Source organism: Annulohypoxylon truncatum, assembly GCF_022578515.1.
Source record: "Annulohypoxylon truncatum strain CBS 140777 unplaced genomic scaffold F4807scaffold_25, whole genome shotgun sequence".
Classification (NCBI taxonomy): Eukaryota; Fungi; Ascomycota; class Sordariomycetes; order Xylariales; family Hypoxylaceae; genus Annulohypoxylon; species Annulohypoxylon truncatum.
This window is the reverse complement of record NW_025953811.1, coordinates 497,928-523,070: the sequence shown is the minus strand read 5'-3', so window position 1 is coordinate 523,070 and position 25,143 is coordinate 497,928. Positions and strand designations below refer to the sequence as shown.

Sequence of the window (25,143 nt, the reverse complement as noted above, 5' to 3'; positions counted from 1 at the left end):
CAATACGAGCTTTTGCCCAGTTGTCTTTCGAACCCACAAACGAAGCGCAACGAATAGAATCGCTATCGGGGTGAATACAGAACATATGATGATAACTTGAATGCCACCAGGTGCCAGCGGCGGATGTTGCGTATCATCTACAGTCCTCGTGGTAGCCATAGTTAAAAAGAAAAACAATTGTTGGCGAAGATGCAAGTCATAGTAGAACTGCCTCTACTATTGGGGGAGGGGGCGATTTTGGATAGGTAGCAAGACATTTACCTATTAAAGAAAAGGTCACTTCATAGGTACCTAGGTAGGTATTCAACGGAAAGAAATTTAAAGAGATAACAACTTGGAACAGATCGATTTGTCCTATCCAAGTTACCACGAGGCTTACTACATCGTAGGCCCCTACCTTGCAGTTACCATGTGTACCTGATCCACTTCCTACATGTTGGTTCGTGTATGTTGGTACTATTAGGTGGTCTCATTTTTTTTTGATCGCTTAGCATAGTTGTACGCTGTTGGTGTCATCTTTATATGCCTACATAAGTGTAAGCTACTACAGAGGTAACACCGAATTGAATGCAACCCCATTGATACGCAATACAGATCTAAGCCTTGTTTCCTACGCGAACCCCTAATACGGCGTAGAATTAGTTCTGCGAATTAGTTGGCACAGATAGAACCAATATATGCAGTTGCTGCAGGCTTAAGGAACATCGGAGAGGGGTAGGTCCTCAACTCACATACGTACCTATATCGGCACCTAAGTTCCCGGTACTAGAAGAGAATACTTGAGACGAGGCTGTACGCTCAAGCACACTGTGTTGTGGAACCAACTGCTTGCTCTTTGCTTGGAGGAAGTTTTACTTAAAAACTATCCAGTGCGCATCTTATCCCAGACCTCTCCATCTACGAGTAGCAGCGGCTCTGTTCACAAAACTACCAACAATTCTCACTATCATCTTTTCATATGAAAATGGAGCCTACTCGCAAGGAATATGATTTTGTTATTATTGGAGGAGGCACCGCAGGCCTTGTAGTGGCAGCAAGATTGACTGAAAACCCAAGTGTCTCAGTGCTTGTTATCGAAGCCGGCGCAAATGCCCTCCAAGACCCTCGAGTTGCTATCCCAGCAATGTGGTAAGCAGTAAAGTTCATGCTTTTGGATTAGAACGATGTACCTTCATGATATATACTGACAATTGTAGTACGTTTTATTATTTCTGCCTTTGATCGTCTTCATTACTGGTTCTCATCCTCGTGGTCTGAACGCTTCATTTCGTCATGTTGAATATTAACAACACTAGGGTCGTCTGTTCTAGGGACTGATCTGGACTGGGACTTCATTACGGTACCACAGGTAATACATACTGCTGAAAGACGAAATGAGACTGCATTACCGAGCATAGGCTAACTACCGGACTTCTAGGAGAATCTGAATAATAGACAAATTGGCCAACCGCAAGGCCGTGTCCTAGGAGGTTCAAGTGCAGTGAATGCTGAAGTTTTCGTACCTCCTTCCAAGGTCGGATTCGATGCTTGGGAGGCCCTCGGTAACCCTGGCTGGGGATGGGATGATGTGGCGCCCTACTTCCGCAAATTCCACACCCTTGTCCCTCCCGACGAAGCGGTTCAACAGCACTTAGGCCTTGACTGGATGGACGAGTCCACTAGAGGCACTGGCCCCGTAAAGGCAAGCTTTTCCAGTGCTGTTGAAGACCCGCTTGGGAAGGCATGGGTCGAAACCTTCAAGCAACTAGGCATCAACTTCACTGGAAATCCGTTTGGCGGCGGTGGAATCGGTGGGTGGAGTGTTCCAGCTGCCATCGACCCCGTTACAAAAACGCGTAGTTACGCGGCAAGTGCGTACTACGCGCCGGCAAGCTCCCGAAGCAACCTTGAAGTGATCACACATGCTACTGTGAGCAAGATCATACTTAATAATGCTAACGGTATTACGACTACCGCACGTGGCGTCTCTTTCAAGACACAAAGCGGCATCGAGCACGAAGTTAAGGCCAGTCGCGAGGTCATTCTTGCAGCAGGTGCCTTCCAATCACCCAAGATCCTAGAGCTATCCGGTATTGGTGACGAGTCTTTGCTAAACAAATTTGGCATCACCACAAAAGTCAATAACCCTAACGTGGGAGAGAATCTCCAGGACCACATTATGACAGGCGTGAGCTTCGAAGCTGCCGAAGGCGTTATGACAGGAGATATCCTCCTACGGCAGGAGCCGGAATTGATACAAGCTGCAATGCAGATGTATCAAGAGCACAAAACCGGGCCTCTTGCTTCTGCTGCTCTTGTATCGTACGCATTCCTGCCAATTATGAACCAGATTCTGGAGAAGCTAGAGCCACAGCTTCAGAGGTCCTTGGACGAGCTTGTTGAAAGACTAGATGTTGCTTCTATGTCCGAGTATGAAAGACAAAACCTTGGCTATATCAAGTCTCTTCTACAATCTGCTAACCCCGGAGAGTCGACCGGTTCTTTGTTCATGCTGCCAGCTCAAGTTAATCTGCACAACGGACCAAAGCAAGCCGGTATGACGAAGGATGTCAAGCCCGGGAACTACGTCAGCATTGGTGCATCCCTTCAATACCCACTATCCCGCGGTAATACACACATCTCATCTTCTGACCCATCCGCTCCGCCTGTCATTGACCCTCGCTACCTCTCGCATCCTTTGGATATAGAAATGTACGCACGCCATCTGATGCTTATCGAGATAATTGCCAAGACACCTCCCTTTTCTAATTATCTTAAACCGGGGGGCCGAAGGGCACAACCAGGAGAAGCCAAAGTGGACACGCTAGAAAAGGCCAAAGCGCATATCAGAGAGTCCGTCTTGACGGATAACCACCTGGTCGGCACATGTGCTATGTTGCCACGAGAGAAAGGCGGCGTCGTTGATGATCGGCTCAGAGTGTACAGTGTTAAGGGGTTGAGGATCGTTGACTCAAGCATCATGCCCCTCATTCCTCGCGCTAACGTGCAAACTTCCGTTTATACAGTTGCTGAGAAGGCGGCTGATATAATCAAGGAGGACCACGGTCTGCTCTCTAACAAGGTAGCTTGACTGTTTCATGGTGTTGGTTCCAAACGAGGAAGTACGTAGGTAGGTACCTGTTTGGGCCGATTCTCCAAAGTTAGTTGGTACAGATGATTTACTGTCGAGTTTACGTGCAATCTTACAGGATCTATATTCTTAGATAGCTCTTCCAGTTACACACATAACGATCTAAATTTAATTTTGATGCGATATCTATCCGGAGTGATACAGGTTCGAAGTTGCGAGATCTCAGGGGTTGTCATGTGACACCCTAAGATCCAACCTTCCAGACCCTGCCAATTAGAAACATGTCACATGACACCCTGAAGCGACCTCCAACTTCAAATTCAAATAGCTACAAGAATGCATCCATTTTCAGTATATACACCATATCGCTATATATTCCATTCTAGACGACATAATAGGCCTTGAAATGAAGGTACTAAATATGGACAGGTAGGTGACCCGGCTTGAAGCCGGCCAGTAATAGGAGTGGAGAAAAGTATTAAGTAACTGCTGCCTCTCACATACCTGATAATCAGATATGACCGTACGAAAACCCAATGTATATGTACCTATGGGTAAGTATCTGATCATGAATTACTTAATAATTTGCGTAAAGATGCTCCTGGAAGGGGCTTTGTGCCACGTGGTTCTACGGATAATCGCATAATGCACCTGCCCTTCTAATGGACCAATCACAGAACAGAACTTGGCCAAAACGGGAAATGCCCCATAACATAAGCTCCAGGTTTTTCTGTGAAAACTGCCGGCGCGATGCCGAAATATTCAGGAATCTCAAAGCTAATATTGAACATCGAGGTGTTTCAAGGAATGCTCTTGTCACAAAGTATCATTTCTGAGATTTAATATAGTACAAGTTTCTTCAATGCCCATAGAACAAGGCGAGTCGAGAACATTGGGATTGCATGGTAACTTGAATGACTAGGAATCTGGAGATGAGCACCGAAGCTAGGTATCTTCAAGCCCATGGAAACAAGAAACGTACTTCAGTTGGGAATCAAATACGTCTCACAGCATATAAAGAAAAGACTAAAATTAATATTTGTTTACTATGAGAACTAAATGCTCCACCACCTCCTCGTCGGGGATTGCGGGACATTCTAATCTAACAGTCTTGCCACTTTACTGATAAACTCATACACTATGTCGAGAGAATGTCCCCCGAAATTCTGTGCAATGATTAAATATGTAATATCCATAGTCCCCGGCCTCTTATATGACGGAAATGGCTAATGGAATCTTGAACATAACAAAGACCTTTGTTTAATGTTTGAATATATTTAAACGTACTCGAAACATGGACGAGGCTTTGTATTCGACGTAAACCCATTTGAAATTTGATTGAAATTTTACAATTTTTCTTATTGTATTATATAAAAAATTGAAACGAATTATTGTACGAAGACGTGTTTTTATTATCGAGACTACGATTTATAGAATCGAAGAAAAATTATCTTTATTGCGACTATTTACTTTGATATTATCACAACTTTACGTTCCCAAGATTATCCGTACTATCACCGCACTTTCCTTTCCATTGCCGCTTATTTACGTGCTCTTTCCTTTTTATTGTCAATATTGACTGTCTAATGGTCCTTGCTTCATTATCAAACCCACTTCTTGCCATTTTATACTACGCTATGACTCCTATTCCTCCGCCGTCCCTCAACTTTGACCCCCTCATCCAATCCCATTCCTCTAATCGCCAACCGTATTTTCCATTAATATTATTTTTTTCCATAGATATTCTATTACATTAATGACTAATACTTTTACCGCCGACAATTGCTTCATAGCTTCCTGAACAGAATTTTCCTTGAATAACCTTTTCTTCCGCCGTCAAATATTTCTTCCACTCGTCAACTGCCCCTACCTTCCGTCAACTATCTTTTCTATCGGCGATAATTTTATCTAATATTCATGAACTACCTATTTAATCCGCCGTTAACCTTGGACTGCTCTTTTCTTTCAATAATTATTTCATTATTCGGCAATTAAACCTACTCCCCTATCCCCTATCGTCAACTATCACTTCCACCCGCTCTTTCCGTGCGGAAATTAGTCCGTATCTTCGGCAACAACTCCGGTCATTCGTAGGTATTATTCAAGAGTTCACCAACAACCTGCTTTACTATTTCAAAACTATCTCGCCAACAATTCTTTTTTTTTTCATATATTCCCTCATTTATTATTCGATTTCTTCCAATATCACTTGAACCCTCAACAAATTATTCTCTTTCCAAGCTCTACACACTTTACCATCCTTTATTATAAGTATGATTATATCCTATTAATCCATAGTATACTTAATAACGTATATAATACAGGACAGCCTTACCTCGCTTCACGATGAACTACCATTTAATGAAAAAACTCATCCGCCGTGAAGTGCGGCGAGAATTCCGGCAAGAATTCCGCCGTGTTAACAAACTTCTTCGCGCCAATCTCACCATCGCCGACACTAGTGCCAATAGTGTTACTGTTAATAGCAATGCAAATCTTGCTACTACACCCGCCGTTGACAATTCTGTTCAGGGAAACCCCAACCCTGGTACCGCCGTTTCCCATCATGTCGTCCCTGGTAACGCCGTTCCAAGCAACCCTATTGCTGGCAGCCCCATCCAACAAAACGCCGCCGTTCCGAATGGAAATGACGGCCGCCCTGCCAAGAACCACCCGGTAAGTTTAGATATTGTTTCATTAGGTATACTTTCGATCATGTTGCTATTTTTATAATTATTTACGTAAACTTTATCCACGTCAAAATGCTAAAATAATGTATTGATGCATTTGCAATGGCCGTTATGAATTAAAGCGGTATATTGCACAAACCGATGCAATACTCGAAAACAACGGAAGTTATCAAGTCTTTGTTATTCACATTGAAGCTAATTTACATTCTCTTTGACAGGATGCGAACGGAAACGTTATCAATCACCCGACTGCCCAAGGCGAGGTTATGACAAATGGGATGTTCCGTTGCCTCATGAACGGCTGCGGTACGGCTATCAAGAATGAACATAGAAATATTCAATCGCATCTCGACAAGCACAATCCAAATTCGAAGTACAGACTGAAGCAAGAATATAAGCCGCGACTCTGTGGAGTTTGCGGCAAGTCAACTACTAGTTGCAACAATCTAATCAAGCATGTACGAGACCAGCACGGTGTCAGAGGAAGCACCACTGCCATCCAGGAACAATATGCAACGACCCAGGATGGAGATGTGATCAACGTGACAGTCGTTCAAGATGAAACTGGATAAGGAGTTAAAAGTCTTTCGCATGGAGGTATTAGGGCGTTGGGACCGTGGGGTTATTATGGAAAAAGATACGTATTATGAGTTTATGGGCCTGTGAATTTTCCGAGGTTATGAGTTACACGATTCAACGTTAGCTAGAAAGATAGTACTAAAGTGAGTACTACAAGACGGTAACGTCTTACAATATTCGATGTATTTCACCAACAATGCCCATATTATGCCTTGAATGAAGCATAGACGGGATACCTAGGTAGGTATGTCCCGAGGTAGGCGTAGGTGTCTTTTTAACTGGCAGTTGTCTACAGCCCGGAGGCAAAATATAGCTCCACGTGACCTAGTGGGCCAAACCCATGTGCTTCGCGCCACTTGTACCGACAGTTCCCTGACCGAACTTTGTGGGTACTTACCTGTAGATGGAGTGTACTTGGCAAGAAGGTGCGACTAGCACTGTACTAGTACTTAAGATCTTCGAACTGAAGATCCAGGCTCTAAAGTTCTAAACAAAATACAACATCTTATCCCTTCTAATTCCTTTCTCCTGTGTATCGTGCCTCTTGATTTTTGGCTGTAGGCAACTGCCAGTTAAAGAGATAGTCGCGCAAGTCTAGGGTTCTTGATTTTTAGGTTGTTTAACAATGTTTGCAGGCGATCAAGTGCAATTGGGCAATTGATCTATTCGTTAGAGGCTTTAGGTCCTCGCACTACTTCAAGGTGTAGTAAATTGCAGTCTTACCTACTGCATGAATTGGTGATAGCTGAGGAACTGAATGAATGTCTGTATGTCTCGTCGACGAATAGGTACCTGGTACGTACCAGTAGAGCTAGCAAATAGCATGCGGCCCGTGCACCAAAGGGGAATAAAGAAACGCAGAGCCAATCAGAATGAGGACTCAAAAGTAAAGCCACAGAGCCACATAGCCACAGCCGGTTGTGGCTGTCCTGATGTCGGACACTAAAAATGTAACGAATGATCCACCAAGCCATTTCTATACATTCCCTTATTTTTACACGGGATAAAGTGTTGCATTCGCCTCGACAGCTGACATTCCACTCAACATAAGCTCCAGGAGGTTGACCGCAGAGCGCGCACACCCGACAGCCAACGTCCATCCTGATCCCCCGTGGCCATAATTGTGTATGAGAGGCTTGACCTGAATATCATCGGCCCTGACCTTTACATTCTTCTTCGTGAACGGGCGCAGACCCTGGGCTAGAGGATACCATGGAACTGTGGGGGCATCGTCAAGACCGGGCATGAACGAGCAAGCCCTGTCCCACATGACCTCCACATCCGGAGAATTCTCCTGGAGGTTCAACTGATGACTATTGCGCTGGATTATCGAACCGACGATCAACGTCTCGTCGTTTCGAGGAACCAGGAATACGACCTTAGTAGGCTCTTTATCATCTCCCACCTGAGCGGGAACAAGATAGGCTTCGTTCATAGCCTCGAACCGGTTTGTGTTGTCGTTCGAGATACGTTTGATGGCGCCGCGAACCGGGTAGACGTCTGTGTCACCCACGAGCTCTTTTGCACCCAGGCCCGTCGCATTGATGATAGCTTGGGCCTTGTACTCCTCTAGGAGATCGCTACCCTGGTCTTGAAGCTTGCCTTCCAGTTCTTTGGTCTCCAATTCAGCGCCCTTGCTCTCGACAAGCGCCATGAGGTACACCATGGCTTTGTCGGTGTTGATGATCGGCGCATCATGAGTGTACCCGTACTTCAACTTCTTGCGCCACTCCTTGGGCACTCGAATATTGTCGAAAAGGGGCGCTAAATCCTCTTTATTCTTTTGCTCTTGCAGATTGCTTACCCTATCAGAGTCGGCCCTGAGCGCCTCAAGCTTTTCGATGTCTTCAGTATTGGCCTCGTTGGGGGCAGTCAGATCATGATAAAAGAACTGGTTGAGTTTTTTGATAGCCACGCCGAACTCAGTCCGGAGACGGCCGCTGAGAAGCGAGTCCAATTGCTTGTAGAAGTCGTAACTCTCCAGAGACCATTCCCGGTAGTGATGGATGGTAGCCCAGCCACCTCCAGGAGACTCGATTTCAGTCAATCCACAGCCTCCTGGGGGATACTCCCAGAGAGCGCCGGCAATCTGGGAGGTCAATCGCGAGCGTTGGAAGTCTTTAGTCCAGGCCCACTCCTTGGAGATGACGGTGACCCGGTAACCTTTGTCGAGGAGGATCCACGCAGTCATCAAACCACTCACTCCACCACCAATCACAAGGATACGTGGTAATGTGCCGGGCTTAATGAGTGGTTCGGAAGCAACCGATAGCTTGATCGCAGGGTTCCCTTCCTTTCCCTCAGGTAAAGAGATCACTCGGCCGTTGTGTGTCATGATGATGTGTCTTGAAGTTCTAAGTTCGTGATGGAAACACCTGAAGTGAAATCAAGTGAAGAGGTTTCGGGGTTGGCTGTTAATTCACTTTTCCTCACACAGTTCTCTGCACTCTACTTATATTCGAGATAAGGGCCTCGAAAGCCGCGCTGAGACGTCACCGTTTCATAAGCGGCATGGCCGAACTCATTTGTCTCGCGGCGTACATCTTACAGCCGAGAGTACGGCAGCTGCAGAGTTCTAAGATGGACAAATCCACTTGATGCATCAAGTTGTACAATCTCAAGTATTCGGGCAGACTTGAGTAGATCGCCGGTCTAGATGCCCTAAGTCGAAAGGCAGCAAGATGCAATCCTTGCCTAGGTAGGTATATATGTGTGTATGTGTGGTGCGTGTGTATGTGTATACGTACGTGCATATATGTGTACGTATGGGAAGGAAAAGAAGAAAAAAATCCCAAGTCTCCTGTGTGACCAGGTGTATCGTAAATATTGATGTTTATGTGGAGGCGATATGTGTTCTGTCTACGCGTGGGGGGGGGATCCTAAGTTAAAAGTGGTGAGGATAATGAAGCTATAGCTTGGTGGAGTGGCTTAGGAGCCTTATGTGAAACATACAAAGTCTTAGGCAAATTGCCAGGAAAATGAAGAATAATTATTTTAAAATGGAACAGTTAAGTACTTGTAGTTAATGAAAACATTCGCGTATATTTTCCCACTACGAAGTTTATTAGTCTATCAAGCTTTTGCGTTATATATTCGACATTACCTAAAACGATAACTACCGAGGCGGTAACGTCTTACGACGTTCGATGAATCTCGCCAAATGCTCATATCATGCCTTGAGTGAAACATAGGCGGCTCATATCTTTATGATGTCATTTCGGCAAGCTTGGCGGCACGCCATAGATACCGAGTTTCGGACAGTTACCGGTCTTATTCGGTGTTGCAATAACCCGGCCACCATGGTCCATATCCAACCCCGCGGCGAATCGAACGACACATCAAGACTTCACCTCCTTTCACTCCCAAAATCAACATCTAGCTCGCTACAGGTTAAGTCGAGACATCACCACGAAAATGGCTCCTAGCGAACAACCCCCAAGTATCCGTAACAAACCAGCCGATGGCGTCCCATTCTTCACCCCGGCCCAAGAACCGCCGGCCGGGACGGCAGTAGACCCCCAACCGGACGGCAGTCCCATCCCGAAGCTCTTCACTCCCTTGAAAATCCGCGGCGTCACTTTTCAAAACCGCATAGTCGTCTCGCCGCTGTGCCAGTACTCAGCAGAAAATGGGTTGCATACGCTATGGCACACAACTCACCTGGGCGGCATCGTGCAACGCGGGGTAAGTCTCCTCCATCCTGCCCCCCTATTTTCCTTTTTTTTCCACCAACTCATCCTACATCGCGCCACCTACGTTCTCTCCCCCCCTCTCCCTTTCACCGTTCCCTACCTACTAGCACAAGTAAGCAAGCCACTTACACTTACACCAAACCCCCCAACAGCCAGGTCTCACCTTCGTCGAAGCGACAGCAGTCCAAGCGCGCGGGCGCATCACGCCCGAGGACAGCGGTCTCTGGACCGACGCGCAGATGGCGCCGCTGCGCCAACACGTCGCGTTCGCGCGGTCGCAGGGCCAGCGCATCGGCATCCAGCTCGCGCACGCGGGCCGCAAGGCGTCCTGCGTAGCGCCGTTCCTGCACCGCGGCGCGCTCGCGACCGCCGACGTCGGCGGCTGGCCCGACGACGTGCTGTCCGCGAGCCCCGTCCCGTACGCGGAGGGCTACCCCTTGCCGCGCGCGTTCAGCGTGGCGGAGATCGCGCAGTTGAAGCGGGATTGGAGGGATGCTGCGAAGAGGGCTGTGGATGTCGGGTTTGATGTGCTGGAGTTGCATTCCGCGCATGGGTATCTGGTGCATAGTTTCTTGTCGCCGGCGAGTAATAAGAGAACTGATGAGTATGGGGGTAGTTTTGAGAACCGTGTTAGGTTGCTCTTGGAGCTTGTTGGCGAGATGAGGAGCGTGATGCCGGAGACTATGCCCCTGTTTGTGCGCATCAGTGCTACGGATTGGTTGGAGGACGTCGAGGGGTATGGAGATGACAGTTGGAAACCGGATGATGCGGTGCGTCTGGCGGGGCTTCTGGCCGAAAGGGGCGTTGATGTGATTGATGTGTCGAGCGGTGGGAATCACCCCCTGCAGAAGATAAAGCCGGGGTTGGCGTACCAGGCGCCCTTCGCTAAGGCTATTAAGAAGGCGGTTGGTGACAAGCTTCTTGTCATGACTGTGGGAAGTATCACCACCGGAAAGTTGGCTGAGAAGTTGCTTGTGGGTGGTGCTGGGGACAATGACCCTCCCCTTGATCTCGTGGCCTCCGGGCGGCTGTTTCAGAAGAACCCGGGATTGGTTTGGGCGTGGGCTGAAGAGGTAAGTAGTGGCTGTTTTCTGTGTGGTAATATAATCTATTTGCTAAATAATTCTAGCTCAACACTTCAATTTACGTTGCGAGCCAAATCGGATGGGGCTTTGGAGGAAGGAACACAAAGCAACTCGGAGGACAGCCCACGAGGGCTGAAGAAGAAGAGGCTAAAGCCAGGGAATTGGCTGAGAATGGACCTCGTGATGAAGGCCCTATACCTAGATGATTTCCTACGAAGGCGATGTCGACGACAACAACAATAACGACGTATACGGCGAACGAATATGGAAAACCCTAGAGAGATGTTGAGGAAAGACCAGCACTGACTTCTTTTTCCTTCTTCCTTCATACTATGTCTTTCTTTTGCTTGCTATATGATTTCACTGCGAAGGTGTTTAAAGAAGAGATGAGAAATTTCACCGATTTTTTTTTCACATTTTTTTAATTTTTTTCGATGAAGACTAGCACTTTGACAACGCTGAACTTGACCAACTAGACGAATAAGAACTGAAGACTATATTCGAATACATGCCGCAAGCGAAAGAATGGAAAATAGAACGGCGAACAAGTTGAAGAATATGGCGTTTAGCACTATTAGTTAGACGAGTCACATGGTAAAGGGGTCGAGTCTTCATAGGCCACCCTAATGGACAAATTTATCACCATACGTCACAAAACCGATCTTTCTTAGATCAATATGAATTCAATTAAATACTATGTTCCTTATAGATCTGATAGTTCAATGTGAATTATGGAGATTTTAGTTTTACAGTGTTGATCCATTTTGCTTACAGCACAACGCTCTGCCGAAGTTCTCCCCCTTTTCCCAGTAGTAAGACCACGACGCCAAAAACCTAACGACGAGAAAGGCGAAGACAACGGAATTTAACATGACTACATGGACTAGTTATTTTATCTATTATGAGCAAAGCATGCTAACTCATTCATTTGCTTTAATTTTCGGCACGTTCTACTTTCTTTAAGCCCCTTTTGTTAGCTCTAGCAAAGAGTAGAACTATTGGTGCGAATCCAAGGGCTTGAGATATGGAATAGGTACCTACTCAGATATTCAGGTCATGTGAAGAGCAGAGGATCAGAGGCGCGACAGTCAATCCAAGAATGATACTCTTGATCTCCCCAGAATATCTCGTTACTGTTCATTTGATAGATACCCAACTGGTCCACGTTCAGTAACATAAATTGCGCCTAGTTCCGTAGATGCACGAAGAGAGCGAAAAAAAATCAAATAAACGTCAAAAATCATACGAACATCATAATGTATTAAGTTCTATGGTCAACATTGAACCGTATGAGCACCGGCATTCGCTGGTGCGTGACGCCGTACACGCCTTAATTCTGTGGTTTCCCAGATTATTTGCTGAAGGGATCCGGATGTCAAAGTCCTATCACGCCTTTTCAAGTAAGGAAGGATAGATCCCCGAGATTTGATATGTCTAGGGAGTATGTTGTGTACCTCGAAGTCGAGATGGCCGCGGACATATTTATCTGCGACCATTTGCCAAGATTTTCTGACATTTGGTCTTAAAGTCGCGGAGAGGAGACTCGTATCCCACCATTCGACCAAGGAATTGTCTTTGAAACGCGTATAGCAAAAAATGCGAGCTTCGCCTCGTTGACCAAACCATAACTCCATCATTTGAAGCTTTGGCATTCTTAGAGCGGCTTGAGCAGCGGATCTAAGCAGTTCATCGACTTCTTTCGGGGGTGCTTTGGAACTCAATGAATCGGATGTCAACGTGAGGCCTTCCAAATTGTCCCATGAAACGTTTTTCTTCTTTTTACCGAAGGGGGCGAAGAACCATTTAGCGTCTATAATAAATGAAAGATCGAGCTCCTTGAGTCTTTGGCTTATGTGAAACAACTTCAACCCCGGATCTGGGAACAGGAATACGGTACCGTTCGTGTTAAAAACATCGTTCGAATCCCTATATCCCGAAAATCTAGTGACTGTCCGAGGCAAGGCATCTAAAATTTCTAAAAGATTGACCTCATGACGCCACGAGCGATTACTAGTGATCGAATCCCAGGGCTCATATCTGAGTGTCTCCAACTTTGGCAGGCTCCTGAGAATTAACCCCATATTTGGAATAGGCCTATAGAACTGTCGCGGGATAATGAGAGTTGTTATGAAGCCTACTTTCGGAAGGGATGGTAGATCTCTTGCGCCGATATAGCGGAAGTCGAAAGAGAGAGGCTTGCCGAATAATCTTTCTTTGGCGCCAAGGCATGGACGGACCTGTTCGCCAAAGTACCAGCCATGACGTGGGTCATGGTGATATACACGAGGAGAATCGTAATATGTTTTGTTGTCATCATCGAAGCGATGATCTCGAAAGTAGTGTTCTCGGTCGCTCGGAGAATAGGCGCTCAACAACAGACTCAGGCCTAACCTGAAGGCTGAATCCTGCTTCGTATATGCCCATCCAGTCAGAGTAGAAAATAAATTCCACATCGAGGTCGTGAAAATCTTGTTGTTCGTTTCGGCTTCCTCGTCTGTCTCCTCCAAATCACAGCAGCTGCAATCGTATTGTGAAAGCTCTATGCGTAACCAGATCTAATGGAGCATCGATCTTCGTTTACCGGTGACTATTCTCTTGAATTCCGGGAGATCAGATTGGCGTAGTACCAGGCCGTAGAAAGTGCTGCACTCGAAGAAGCTTTGCCAGCTTTTGGAAACGACAGCATATGAAGAGAGGTAATGATTATGACGATCGTCCTCATGCCTTGGGATTATGGAATGCACCGACGGGGTAAGAAAGTCAAAGACGAGCAGCTTCAGTTCGGCGGGTAGATTGTTCCAGTCAGCCACCATGATTCCGAAGGGGTATGTCGACGATGGCGAATATGTATCCGGATTAGTTCTTGGACCATAGAATGGTTAATATTGATGTTGTATATGGGGAGATCTAAGTTTCAAGGAACTTAAGTCTCGATGCCAGATACTTAATAACTTAGAACGCAGGATCATACTTTCCCCATATTCATGTGGCATCTTCCGAGTATGGAAGGCACCTGGGCAGTCTCCATCATTGATTTAGAGATAGAGACAGCACCATGCTGCGGTCAATGGTAGCGAGAATAGTAAAGTTCGTGGCTGCGTAGTGGAGCACGAGGTCCAATGTTTTAGTTCAGGGCCTTCAAATTGATGCGGATATTTCGTCGCCTTCTACCTTGACAGGAAAATAGGTATCCAACATAGCAAATTACCGATCCCTGAAGTACCCTCGCTTTCAACTAACACATGCAGAAATTCATCCCATACAAGTACCCGATCCCAACGGCCGGGGGTATTGCAAGTGAGAAGCGTAAGGGAGAGCCTTCTCAGGCTATAGAACCCTTAAAGACGAAGAGACGTGGAGGTAATCAATCGACTCTATCCGGAAAGCTATTGTCGCTTTGCCTTAGCCCTAAGCCCCGTCGCGACGAGCCCTTCAAGAAACAAATCGAAGAGCATGACAAGCTCCGGAAATCACACCATACCACTACTAAGGAGGACCAACTTTTGAATGGTCTGTCTCATAAAGGAGATTCGGGAGCTTTTCTAGCAATGCGATGGACATCCGACCACGAAGATGAAGCAGCCAGAGAGGAATAGGTACGTACCTAATCCAGATTACCCTAATGACGGTAAGCCACCTGCACAGCCACATACACTGGATCAATTCCCAGCTTGAGCCACACTACTACGCAAGATCTACATGCGTCTCGGCTATTTCTTTCAATCGTCAGAGGTCTCCAAGGAAACCCCACATACGCTACAAGTTAGGTAGGTATCTCTGTCCCTTTCGTGTACTGCATAGTAGTTGCTTGGCTGCCGTGCTATCCAGAGGGAGATCTGACAAGCTTGACTTGACCAATGAATCTGGCAATGACCTACTTGTTTGCATAAATGCCAAACTTGATTGGGATACAGCGAAGCTCCGTAGGTATGAAGTACCTGTTGTGCATCGCCACTCTGCGCAGGTGTACGCACAAGCTCCAAGCCACACAGCGAGACCTGAAGGCAACCTGAACCTGAACCTGCTCATCTCGAGATAAAAGAAAGCTACATATCACTTTTTCCAGATAGAAACTTATAAGAACCTAGTATATGCCCACACTCAGATCTCTTTTCCATTACATCCTACCCGTGACGGTATTGGTAGTAGCCTTCCTACTTACACATCTATACCCCTCCCTACTTTCGAGCCACATCTCATCCAGTCTCCTGACAGCTCCCCGCCGTCTTATTTCAGACTACTTGACCCCCCCTCCAAGCACAGAGTCAAAAACAGAAACAGAAGCCAAAATGGGAGGCGGACCAGACCAATTCCGCACCGTAGCCTACTTCGTCAACTGGGCCATCTACGGGCGCAAGCACCGGCCGCAGGACCTGCCCGCCGACAAGCTGACCCACATCTTATACGCCTTCGCCAACGTGCGCCCGGACTCGGGCGAGGTCTACCTGACCGACACCTGGGCCGACACCGACATCCACTGGGAGGGGGACAGCTGGAACGACGTCGGCACGAACCTGTACGGCTGCCTGAAGCAGCTGAACCTGCTCAAGCGGCGCAACCGCAACCTCAAGGTGCTTTTGTCCGTCGGCGGCTGGACCTACAGCAGTAACTTCAAGCAGCCGGCCTCGACGCCGCAGGGGCGCGCCGCCTTCGCGAACTCCTGCGTCGAGCTGATCAAGAACCTCGGCTTCGACGGCATCGACGTCGACTGGGAGTACCCGCAATCCCCGTCCGAAGCCTCGGACTTCGTCGCCCTTCTGCGCGCCGTGCGCGAGGCCATGGATAATTACAGCCGCAGCCTGCCGGCGCCGTACCACTTCGAGCTAACCGTCGCATGCCCGGCCGGCGCGCAGAACTACAACAAGCTCGACATCGGCGGCATGGACCGGCTCCTCGACTTCTGGAACCTGATGGCGTACGACTTCGCCGGGTCATGGGACTCCACGTCAGGGCACCAAGCGAACCTCTTCCCAAGCACCTCGAACCCGCGCTCGACGCCCTTCAGCACCGTCGCCGCAGTGGACTTCTACATCTCGCGCGGCGTCGCGCCCTCCAAGATCGTACTCGGCATGCCATTATACGGGCGCGCGTTCCAAGGGACCTCCGGGCCGGGGGCCCCGTACTCGGGCGTCGGCGAGGGCACGTGGGAGAACGGGGTGCACGACTACAAGAAGCTCCCCCTTCCGGGGGCAACGGAGCACATCGACCGCGAGGCCGGGGCGAGCTACTGCTACGCGCCGGCGACGCGGACGCTGGTCAGCTACGACACGGTGGACATGGCGCGGCGCAAGGCGTACTACGTGCGCCAGGAGCGGCGGCTGGGCGGCGCCATGTGGTGGGAGAGCAGCGCCGACAAGGACGGGCCCCAGAGCCTGATCGCGAACGTCGTCGATGCGTTCGGTGGGCCGCGCGCCTTGGACCGCACGCCGAATTGCATCGCGTATCCGCATAGCAAGTATGAGAACTTGAGGGCTGGGTTTCCTAATAACTAAATACGGGGTTGGGGATGGGGACGGGAACGGGAATAAGGATGGGAACGGAAATGGAACTGGGAGGATGCGAGAATAGAATGGTTAACGGCTTATGATGTATGGGATAGGTCAAGTAATCCCCGAGAAATGGTAAATAAGTTCGGCGAATGCGTCCCTAGGTAGCTCTTAGGATGCTAGTAGTGCTTAAACATGAATGAAAAGCAAAAATCAGCACCATCAACTTAGATCGTTCATTGTAGTTGGAAGATGTCCTTCTGGTTGCTTGAAGCAATGCCGGCAAATAGACTGGACAAGGAATTGCAGAATCGGGAGCTGTAGGTGATTCCTAACCGATTTACCATGTCTGAATGCCGTTAAAGTTACACACCAGCACGACAATGTAGAGATCTCTTGAGAGAATTCAGACAATGCAGGACCATGTCACATAGGATCAATGTATGTGTGAATTTGTTTGATGTTTATTCATCTGAACCGAGCCATGTCATCTATGTCCTATCATGATAACACCGTAAGCCCCGTTCCCATGCTCCGAATCCTAAACCCATGTACTCGTATAACCGTATCAGAACGCGTTTACTGCTTGTCGAAGACATAGGTGAGGTGGCATCGGCCACAGTACTGTCGGTCCTGCATGGCAGCCATGAAGACACCGGCACCGCACTATTCAAGTTGCATTAGCATAAATGATGACTGTTAAGGAAGAAGACATGTATGATGGAACTTACGGTGTCGGCAGGGCACTCGCGGCGAAGACGCTCGATCTTGCCGTCGCCATCGACCTTGTAGTACTTGAGAACAGCTAACTTGGTCTTCTTGCGCTTGTGCTTGATCTTCTTGGGGGTAGTGTACACCTTCTTCTTGCGCTTCTTGGCACCTCCACGAAGGCGGAGGACAAGGTGAAGGGTGCTCTCCTTCTGGATATTGTAGTCGGAAAGAGTTCGGCCGTCCTCGAGTTGCTTGCCGGCGAAGATCAACCGCTGCTGGTCAGGGGGAATTCCCTCCTTGTCCTGAATCTTAGACTTGACATTGTCGATAGTGTCGGAAGACTCCACCTCGAGGGTGATAGTCTTGCCCGTAAGGGTCTTGACGAAGATCTGCATGTTGCCTATTGTTGAAATTGTATTAGAGAGCCGTGTATTAAAGTGAGATTGAATGGGAACGGTCAAGTGGAAGCTGTTGGGCTGTGTTGTTGTGTGGTGTGAAAGACGATCTGGGGAATATTCGCGATGAGTGCAAGATGCGCCTTAGCACCGCGATGCGATTAATTTTGCGATCGCATGCAGAATCCAAGATGGCATGATAAATCGACAATCGGAATACGATGTATGTGAATGTGGGGGTATTTGTATGAGTATCAGACATACCTAGACAATATTACTATTGCCGTCCTAAGCACCACGAAGATGGAGTTGGTTTGTGAAGAGAAAGAAAAAGTTCGAGGTGGGAGGAGGAGCCGCAAGAAGTTCAATAAGCTACGCTGCAGTGTGGTGGGTCCTGGCAAAACTCAGGCAAATCAGTGCCACTTGGCTGTAGAATTGTTAAAGTTTATCACGTGCTAGGGTTTTCTCATACGCTAACCCTTGTGGCACTTGCTTACAATCGTACATGTACATAGGTACGACTTGCACCCGTTAAATACAAATTCTTTTCTTATTGGCCCGTTCATTTTCCTGTGCAGTGGGGCACTCCTAGACATTCCTGGTTATCCAAAACTTTGCCCACCAGAATTCTACATTCAATTCCAACCCACGAACCACTTTCTTCCTCTTCGACAACTTCAAACAACCACAACTCGTATGTGCAACACTCTCCTCCCTTCTTAAACGAGACCCTCAATTATTCGGAAATTTGAGATCTAACATTTAATCAAACAGAACACCGTCACCATGGTCAAGAAGAGAAAGAACAACGGCCGCAACAAGAAGGGCCGCGGCCACACCAAGCCCATCCGCTGCAGCAACTGTTCGCGATGCACTCCCAAGGACAAGGCAATCAAGCGCTTCACCATCCGCAACATGGTCGAGTCTGCCGCCATCCGTACGTCTATTTCTTCCTCTCCCCGCCGTATCCTCCAATTCTACATCAAATACGCGAACATGCGACATCATATGCAAATTACCTAGGCTAACATTTCCAAACCACAGGTGATATCTCGGATGCCTCCGTCTTCGCCGAGTACACGGTTCCCAAGATGTACCTCAAGCTGCAGTACTGTGTCTCTTGCGCTATCCACGGCAAGATCGTCCGGTACGTCCTCCCATCGGGAGTTTGACTACGCGCTCTTTAGGGCTGCGTATGCGCCTGAGAAGAGCCTTGGTCGAACCTCGAAGCGACATATCTCGCTCCTCCCTATCCCCACCGCCCCGCCCAGACGAATAATACCCGCTAACAATTATATTCTCTAGTGTCCGATCGCGTGTAGGTCGCCGTAACAGGGCACCTCCCCCTCGTGTGCGGTACAACAAGGATGGCAAGAAGGTGACTCCCACGCAGACTGCCAAGGTTGCCTAAATGGTTTCGTTACGGTGTCTCGGGGAATGAACAGGGTCTGGGATGAATCAGGTCATCGGAAATGGTTTCGCTTTGCATGAAAAACGGTTTTCGGCATGATTTTCCAGATAATGACTTCTATGAATGAAAAGTCATATTGCCATGATGAACGAACGTATCTCGTCTTTGGTCCTGCGTATCATATGATTCTACTAGAGTGACCACCTATCTTCAAAGTTCGTAAGCTGAAATTCGGATGAGCATATTCTCTGGTTTGATCTTCAGACTTGAGTATACCATTCAACCGTAGTATTAAAGGTAGGCTTCCCTCTCTGTTGGCTACAATCTCAATTTCGTCCATCTAAGTCGGGATAATCCAAGTTATAACGCTTTCAAAATATTCTAGAAGACATGTTGCGACTTCTAACTTGCCACTCTTGACACACGCCGGAACGATCGTTATCTCGCTAGTGGCCCAAAGTTATAGATCTGCGCTCTAGCCTCAACTACGTCTTCCACTATCCATATGGGTATACTCTGACTTCATTTACCAGAAAATGACTACTTACCAATGGGTTTCACCTCTACCCACATGAGGTTTCATCAAACCATTGCACCAAAGTGTATCTAAAGGGCATGATGGCTTGACAGCTCTGTTGAGGATTAATCAATAAGCAAGAGCCAGAGACCTAAATACCTCCCTGACGCCCACAATTTCGCGCATGTTTTATTTACCGTTAGCAAACCAAGCAAAATGGAAAGAAAATAAAATATCAACCAAAAAATATTAACTACATACATACAACGGTATTTATATGGCTTGTTAGAAGCCCAAAAAGCAAAAATATTGGACACGCGGGGAATTGAACCCCGGACCTTCAGCATACCACTGTGGATCAATACATATAGGATGATTGCTATGATTATAGGTCATTTCTATACTTGGATCAGTGCGAAGCAGACGTCATACCCCTAGACCACGTGCCCTGGAGGATGGTAAAGGGTTGCTATTGTAGGCTTATAAGCTAAGCTGTTTTCTTGCGTCCGGTTGCGGGGAATGCCAATAGACGGAGAGGGCGAGGCAGTGCGAAACATATACGAGTACTGTGTCACACGAGAATACCTATGAATAGGGGGCCCCGTCTGATGCTGGGTCTAATAATTCGACGAACAGTAACCCAGCAGAGTGTTGATCGATTCTTTGGCCTCCCTATTACTATCAGACTAACAGTCATCTCAATATTTTGATGGTTATCCTAGATGGATATAACTAAGCCATACTGTAGATGGAGTGTACAAGCTGGGAAAGTGCTACCTGCACTGTGGGAGGTATTTAAAATCTCCGCAGGAGATTTTAGAGCTTAGAAAACAAACAACAATACAACATTCTATCCTCCTTAATTCTTTTCTGGTGCCTCCCACACCGGAATCTACGCATGGGAATATCGTTACAGCATTCTATCAATACAGTCACTCGTTCAGTCACTCGTTTGTTGAACCATTTATTATCAAAAAAATAACGTCAAAAGGGGCCCTGTCTCGCCCGCTGTCGTCTGTCTGGGAGCACCGTTCTCCCCACCATCAAAAATCATCAATATATCTCGTCCGTTCGGCCTGCCGTGCTGCCGTTGCCGTCTGTTTTCGTCGTCCGTTTCGGCCCGTCAATATCTGATTTCCCATCAGTATAGCCTTGCGTTTGTTCCCCTTCCGGCTGTGGTTTTGTCCCGGGGATTGGGTGAGCAGTGGAGGGACCCGACCTATTTCGGTGGCCCGCGGGTGTTTAGCCTGTCCGGCGTGTGGGAGCTGTGTTCGTGGGTTGTTAGGGTTGTGCGAGGACTAGTCTGTTTCGGCCTGCGTTGTTGTTGCCGTTAAAATGGGATTTATATTGAAGGAAAGAGTCGCCCGGGGGCGGGCTCTTGTGTGTCCGTACTAGATGGAGTGTACAAGCTGGGAAAGTGCTACCTGCACTGTGGGAGGTATTTAAAATCTCCGCAGGAGATTTTAGAGCTTAGAAAACAAACAACAATACAACATTCTATCCTCCTTAATTCTTTTCTACTGTATTGACAGAGAGGTCATCATATATAACGTCAGCAATGATCCGCCCTGAAATATCGTTCCAATGAGAATATCCCATTATCTAATGCCAGGGAGTGCATTAAAAAAAAAGAGCGATATATCAGATACTAGGTAGGTAACTTGATGCTATAGTGTGTCGTCGGCCCCTGAATGGGTTTGGCAGAAGCCGGATCGTAGAAGCCTGTCTTGGTTTAACCGCTTACAAATAGAACCATACGTCGATCTTGAAAGCATATTCAATACCAAAAGCCTTATTGGAATAAAGGTAACCAAAACATAGGTATATTCATTTCAAATGGATCTCGTCCAGGACCGTCTTTGGATATCCGTTCGTTCTTCGTTACACGCCTCCTGTATCAAGCACGCGACTGGCCAGACGTAATTTCATCCCGCATCCTAAGCATCATAGCCTGTTCGTTTCATTCATTATACAAATGCCAAGTGCCCGCTCAGAATAACAAATCCCTCATCCTTGTTCGTCATCACGAGCCCACCGTTTGACCGCCACTATGCTGCTGCCTTGGCACTCCGCGGGTAATAAAGTCGCGGTTCTCGATCGTTACACTCTTGGTCATATGATTGACTTTGTAGACACCAACCAGCCGAGCGGCGAGCTCGAACATATTGTTTCGTAAAGAGATGACGACGAACTGAGCATTCTTGGTACGCTCCTTGATGTAGTTGGCCACGATAGACACCTAATTATATTCCCGTTAGCAATCTGTGACACGAGAGGAATCTTACATAGAGGGGAAAGAAAGACCTAAATACTCACATTCCTGAAATCCAGGGCAGCGTCGATCTCGTCCATGACGTATAATGGTGTCGGCTTATAATGGTGCAGAGCAAACACCAGCGCAAGACTGGACAACGTCTTCTCGCCACCACTGAGATTGCTGATATTCTTCCAGCTCTTCTTGGGCGGCATGACGGAGAATAAAATACCCTCGCTGAAGGGATCCAGACTGTCGACAAGTTCCAACTCCGCGTTACCACCCATCGTGATCATCTGGTACATCTCCTTGAGCCGGAGAGAGATAGTACTGAAGCCTTCCATGAAGCCCTCTAATCTGAGGCGCCGTAGATCATCGCACCGCTTCTTCGCAGCATCGCGCTGCTGCACAGCGCTCGCCAGGTCAGATGACCGAGCTGCGTGTTCTTCGACTCTGCGGCGGTATTCAGATAAGACGCTGACATCGACGTTGACGTTCTGCGTCTTTTCTTCGAGCGCAGCGATCTCGGCCTTCAGAGTATCCTTGTCCATATCCTTTAACTCGTCCTCCGTAAACCTTGGAAGTTCTTCAGGCTGCTGCTCCTGCCCCCGTTCCTGTTCTTGTTCCTGCTCCTGCTCCTGCTGTTCTTCCTCTTGGTCCTCTGTGGAGTCTTCTTGGCCTTCTTGCTGGGTCGATTTCTTGGCTGGTGGCGGGCCGCTAATATCGCTGACATTTTGGAGCACGAGCTTGTTGAGTTTCTCATCCCAGTAGCGCAGGCGTTTCTGATTTTCGACGAGAACTCTTTGATTCTCCTCGAGCTTATTACGCATCTCGATCTCGACCGCTCGAGTTTCGTTAAGTTCGGATGTCTTCTCATCTAGTTCGGCTTTCAGCGTAGACAATTCCTTTTTCTTGTCTGCGAGTTCCGCCTCTGCCTCCTCGACACGAGCGTTCAAGGATTCGGATTTGCTACCCTGATTCTCGACCTCTTCCTCGAGCTTTTCGAGGTCACGGACAGCAGCCTCTAACTCCCTAGTAGCCTTGGCGTGGTCTTTTTCGAGCTTCGTCTTTGACTTCTCTGCCTTTGCCCTCTTTACTTCGGCGTTAGAAGTCTCCTCGTTGTTAGATGAAATTTCCTCCTTGATGGCATCGACCTTTGCACGCTGCGCACGAAGTTTCTCACCACCAATCTCCATGATCTTATCTTGCAATTCCTTGATCTCTGCTTCTACACCTTCTGTTTCGGCATGGAGTTTCGTCACTTCCTTGTTCAGCTTGGCAATTTCCTTCTGTAGCGCAGCCACTCTGTTGTCGTCAGACTGTGACGGTTGGTGTTCCTTGCTTAGCTCCTGAACGCGTCGCTGGGCATCCGCAAGATTCTTCTCGGCACTTTGCACCTCAAGGCCGATCTTCTGCATCTTCGTGTCAAGTTGAGGGATCTGGTCCTTCAGGTATCTCAGACGAGACTCAAGTTCTCGTTGGTGGTCCTGGAACTCCTGGAAATTTGCCTCGATAGAGTCGCGATCGCTTTCAAGCTTGGCGACTTGCTCCTTAGTCGTGTCTGCCACAAGCTTGCTCGACATCAGGCCTCTTTTAAGGGTGCTCCCACCACCGGACATAGTACCACTCGTGTCGATGAGCTCTCCATCAAGTGTGACCACCCGCCATCTCTTGGCGCCGTAAGCAATCCGACTCGCTTGAGTTAAGTCTTTGGCGACAAGGGTGTCTTCTAGCGCGTGATAGAATGCAGGCCGGAACTTGTCTTCTTTGGCCTTAATCAGATCAAATAGTCGTGGCGCGTTTTCGGGAGTCTGTATAGGCTGTAAATCGCGTACACGAAGCTTGTCCAGACATATGAAGTTGCCTCTCCCGAGGTTAGTCTTCCGGAGGTATTCTACGCATTGTTGACCGGCCTCTAAAGTATCGGTAACGAAGTTGTTAAGAGAAGGACATGCTGTGGAAATAGCAACGTCGTACTTCTCATCGATAGTACCAAGATTTCCAAGGCGGCCGTGAAAATTGTCGATTCGTCCGGACTCCTTCATCCGCATCAATGCCGTAAGCACGTTGCCTCGGTTCTGGTTCTGGGAGAGGCTGGACCTCGCTTCTTCTGCCTTTTGTCTAGCATTTGACACTTTAGAGCGAACTTTTGGCTCCATCTGAGCCAAGCTCTCGAGATCGGCCTCAATCTTCTTGGCCTCCTTTTCCAATTTCGACTTCTCAGCTTGGCACTCTTTCAGTTCCGCAAGTTTGGCCGTGCGACCTTCTTCAATATGGGCAATCTTGGTTTGCATCTCCTCGAGGGCAACGGCGCCAGCGTTAGCTTTCTCCTCGAGGATGGCCATCTCGGATTCGGCGACAGCAATGGCTGATTGTTTTTGGTTGATTTTCTCCTTCCAAGGTTCGAGAGATTTTTGCTTGGCAGCGATTTGATCCGAGAACACTTGTGTTTTACCTTTGAGGCTATCTCGTATCTTCGCAAGTTCCACTTCTTCTTTTTGCACACGCTGTTCGAGGGCTGCGATCTCCTCCGCGCGCGAAGCAATCTCCTCGGTGCACTGTTCAATGGTTTCCTCGGCTTCTGCTGTAGAGTTTTCGGCATTGGTAATCGTCTTTTCAAGCTTCTTCTGCTTGTCGGTCAAGAATTTCCGTTTTTCGTCAAACTTCACCCTCTCTTGCTCGAATTTAGCGGATTCCTTAACGAGGGTTTGGACATGCTTCTCCTGAGACTCAAAATCTTTAGATCCCTTGGCGTACGCCTTTTGCAGCTGCTTGATAACCTGTTCACTGCCCTGATGCTTCTCAAGCTCGTCATCAAGCTGTGCTTGCATCTGGCTGATGGCTTCTTCAGTAACGCTCACGTTGTTGTTGCATTCGCTGATGTACAATTGGTAGAGGGCCGACTGCTTGAGGGTTAGATCATTTTCATCTCGAATGTAGGCCAAAGCTTTGTTCTTTTTATCTTCGAGGCTGTTCTTCTCTTTCTCTACGTGCTGGACACGTCCGCTCTTCTCCATGCAAATTTCATTGAGGGTTTCGACTTCCGTTGCCGCCTCTTCGATAGGGGTCTTGTACTTAGATGTGCCAATGATGTCTTCGAGATACTCCAGTAGACCATCCTCATGCTCGTTGGCAGCTTTGGGTTTCATCTGAGCAATCGACTCAACTTCACCCTGCAGAATGAGGAAACGCTTGTGGTCAAGATCGATACCCCGGTCTCGGAGGAGAGCAGTCACTGTGGTGAAATTAGACT

General features: G+C 47.9%; 8 protein-coding genes and 1 non-coding gene across 9 annotated transcripts; 5 read left to right on the top strand and 4 right to left on the bottom strand.

The window, feature by feature from the left end:
• Positions 1 to 964: 964 nt before the first annotated feature.
• Positions 965 to 3,070, top strand: F4807DRAFT_452700 (putative GMC oxidoreductase; the record flags this gene model as incomplete). Its single annotated transcript, XM_048000363.1, has 3 exons — positions 965 to 1,055; positions 1,296 to 1,348; positions 1,418 to 3,070. The coding sequence occupies 3 exons, from the start codon at positions 965 to 967 to the stop codon at positions 3,068 to 3,070; spliced, it is 1,797 nt and encodes a 598-aa protein (XP_047852428.1).
• Positions 3,071 to 5,998: 2,928 nt separating this feature from the next.
• On the top strand, positions 5,999 to 6,519 carry F4807DRAFT_433706 (uncharacterized protein). Its single transcript, XM_047998715.1, has one exon. It carries the CDS (start codon positions 6,027 to 6,029, stop codon positions 6,330 to 6,332), a length of 306 nt encoding a protein of 101 aa, XP_047852427.1. The 5' UTR covers positions 5,999 to 6,026; the 3' UTR covers positions 6,333 to 6,519.
• Positions 6,520 to 7,308: 789 nt separating this feature from the next.
• On the bottom strand, positions 7,309 to 8,860 carry F4807DRAFT_170231 (FAD dependent oxidoreductase). The gene has a single exon (XM_047993453.1). The coding sequence runs from the start codon at positions 8,672 to 8,674 to the stop codon at positions 7,334 to 7,336; it is 1,341 nt and encodes a 446-aa protein (XP_047852426.1). The 5' UTR covers positions 8,675 to 8,860; the 3' UTR covers positions 7,309 to 7,333.
• A 777-nt stretch (positions 8,861 to 9,637) lies between these two features.
• F4807DRAFT_170209 (NADPH dehydrogenase) lies at positions 9,638 to 11,440 on the top strand. The gene is made up of 3 exons (XM_047993451.1): positions 9,638 to 10,023; positions 10,184 to 11,104; positions 11,161 to 11,440. Exons 1-3 carry the CDS (start codon positions 9,754 to 9,756, stop codon positions 11,320 to 11,322), a joined length of 1,353 nt encoding a protein of 450 aa, XP_047852425.1. The 5' UTR covers positions 9,638 to 9,753; the 3' UTR covers positions 11,323 to 11,440.
• Positions 11,441 to 12,112: 672 nt separating this feature from the next.
• On the bottom strand, positions 12,113 to 13,963 carry F4807DRAFT_170223 (uncharacterized protein). Its single transcript, XM_047993452.1, has 2 exons — positions 12,367 to 13,963; positions 12,113 to 12,153 (listed from the first exon to the last, which is right to left on the bottom strand). Exon 1 carries the CDS (start codon positions 13,567 to 13,569, stop codon positions 12,391 to 12,393), a length of 1,179 nt encoding a protein of 392 aa, XP_047852424.1. The 5' UTR covers positions 13,570 to 13,963; the 3' UTR covers positions 12,113 to 12,153; positions 12,367 to 12,390.
• Positions 13,964 to 14,888: 925 nt separating this feature from the next.
• F4807DRAFT_170195 (family 18 glycosyl hydrolase) lies at positions 14,889 to 16,828 on the top strand. The gene has a single exon (XM_047993450.1). The coding sequence runs from the start codon at positions 15,208 to 15,210 to the stop codon at positions 16,606 to 16,608; it is 1,401 nt and encodes a 466-aa protein (XP_047852423.1). The 5' UTR covers positions 14,889 to 15,207; the 3' UTR covers positions 16,609 to 16,828.
• A 218-nt stretch (positions 16,829 to 17,046) lies between these two features.
• F4807DRAFT_433698 (ubiquitin family-domain-containing protein) lies at positions 17,047 to 18,096 on the bottom strand. Its single transcript, XM_047998714.1, has 3 exons — positions 17,973 to 18,096; positions 17,334 to 17,713; positions 17,047 to 17,268 (listed from the first exon to the last, which is right to left on the bottom strand). The coding sequence occupies exons 2-3, from the start codon at positions 17,706 to 17,708 to the stop codon at positions 17,182 to 17,184; spliced, it is 462 nt and encodes a 153-aa protein (XP_047852422.1). The 5' UTR covers positions 17,709 to 17,713; positions 17,973 to 18,096; the 3' UTR covers positions 17,047 to 17,181.
• Positions 18,097 to 18,379: 283 nt separating this feature from the next.
• On the top strand, positions 18,380 to 19,268 carry F4807DRAFT_433694 (ribosomal protein). The gene is made up of 3 exons (XM_047998713.1): positions 18,380 to 18,645; positions 18,753 to 18,855; positions 19,014 to 19,268. The coding sequence occupies exons 1-3, from the start codon at positions 18,495 to 18,497 to the stop codon at positions 19,117 to 19,119; spliced, it is 360 nt and encodes a 119-aa protein (XP_047852421.1). The 5' UTR covers positions 18,380 to 18,494; the 3' UTR covers positions 19,120 to 19,268.
• Positions 19,269 to 19,946: 678 nt separating this feature from the next.
• Positions 19,947 to 20,085, bottom strand: F4807DRAFT_t103. The gene has a single exon. It is a non-coding gene; the product is annotated as a tRNA-Ala (tRNA).
• Positions 20,086 to 25,143: the final 5,058 nt, after the last annotated feature.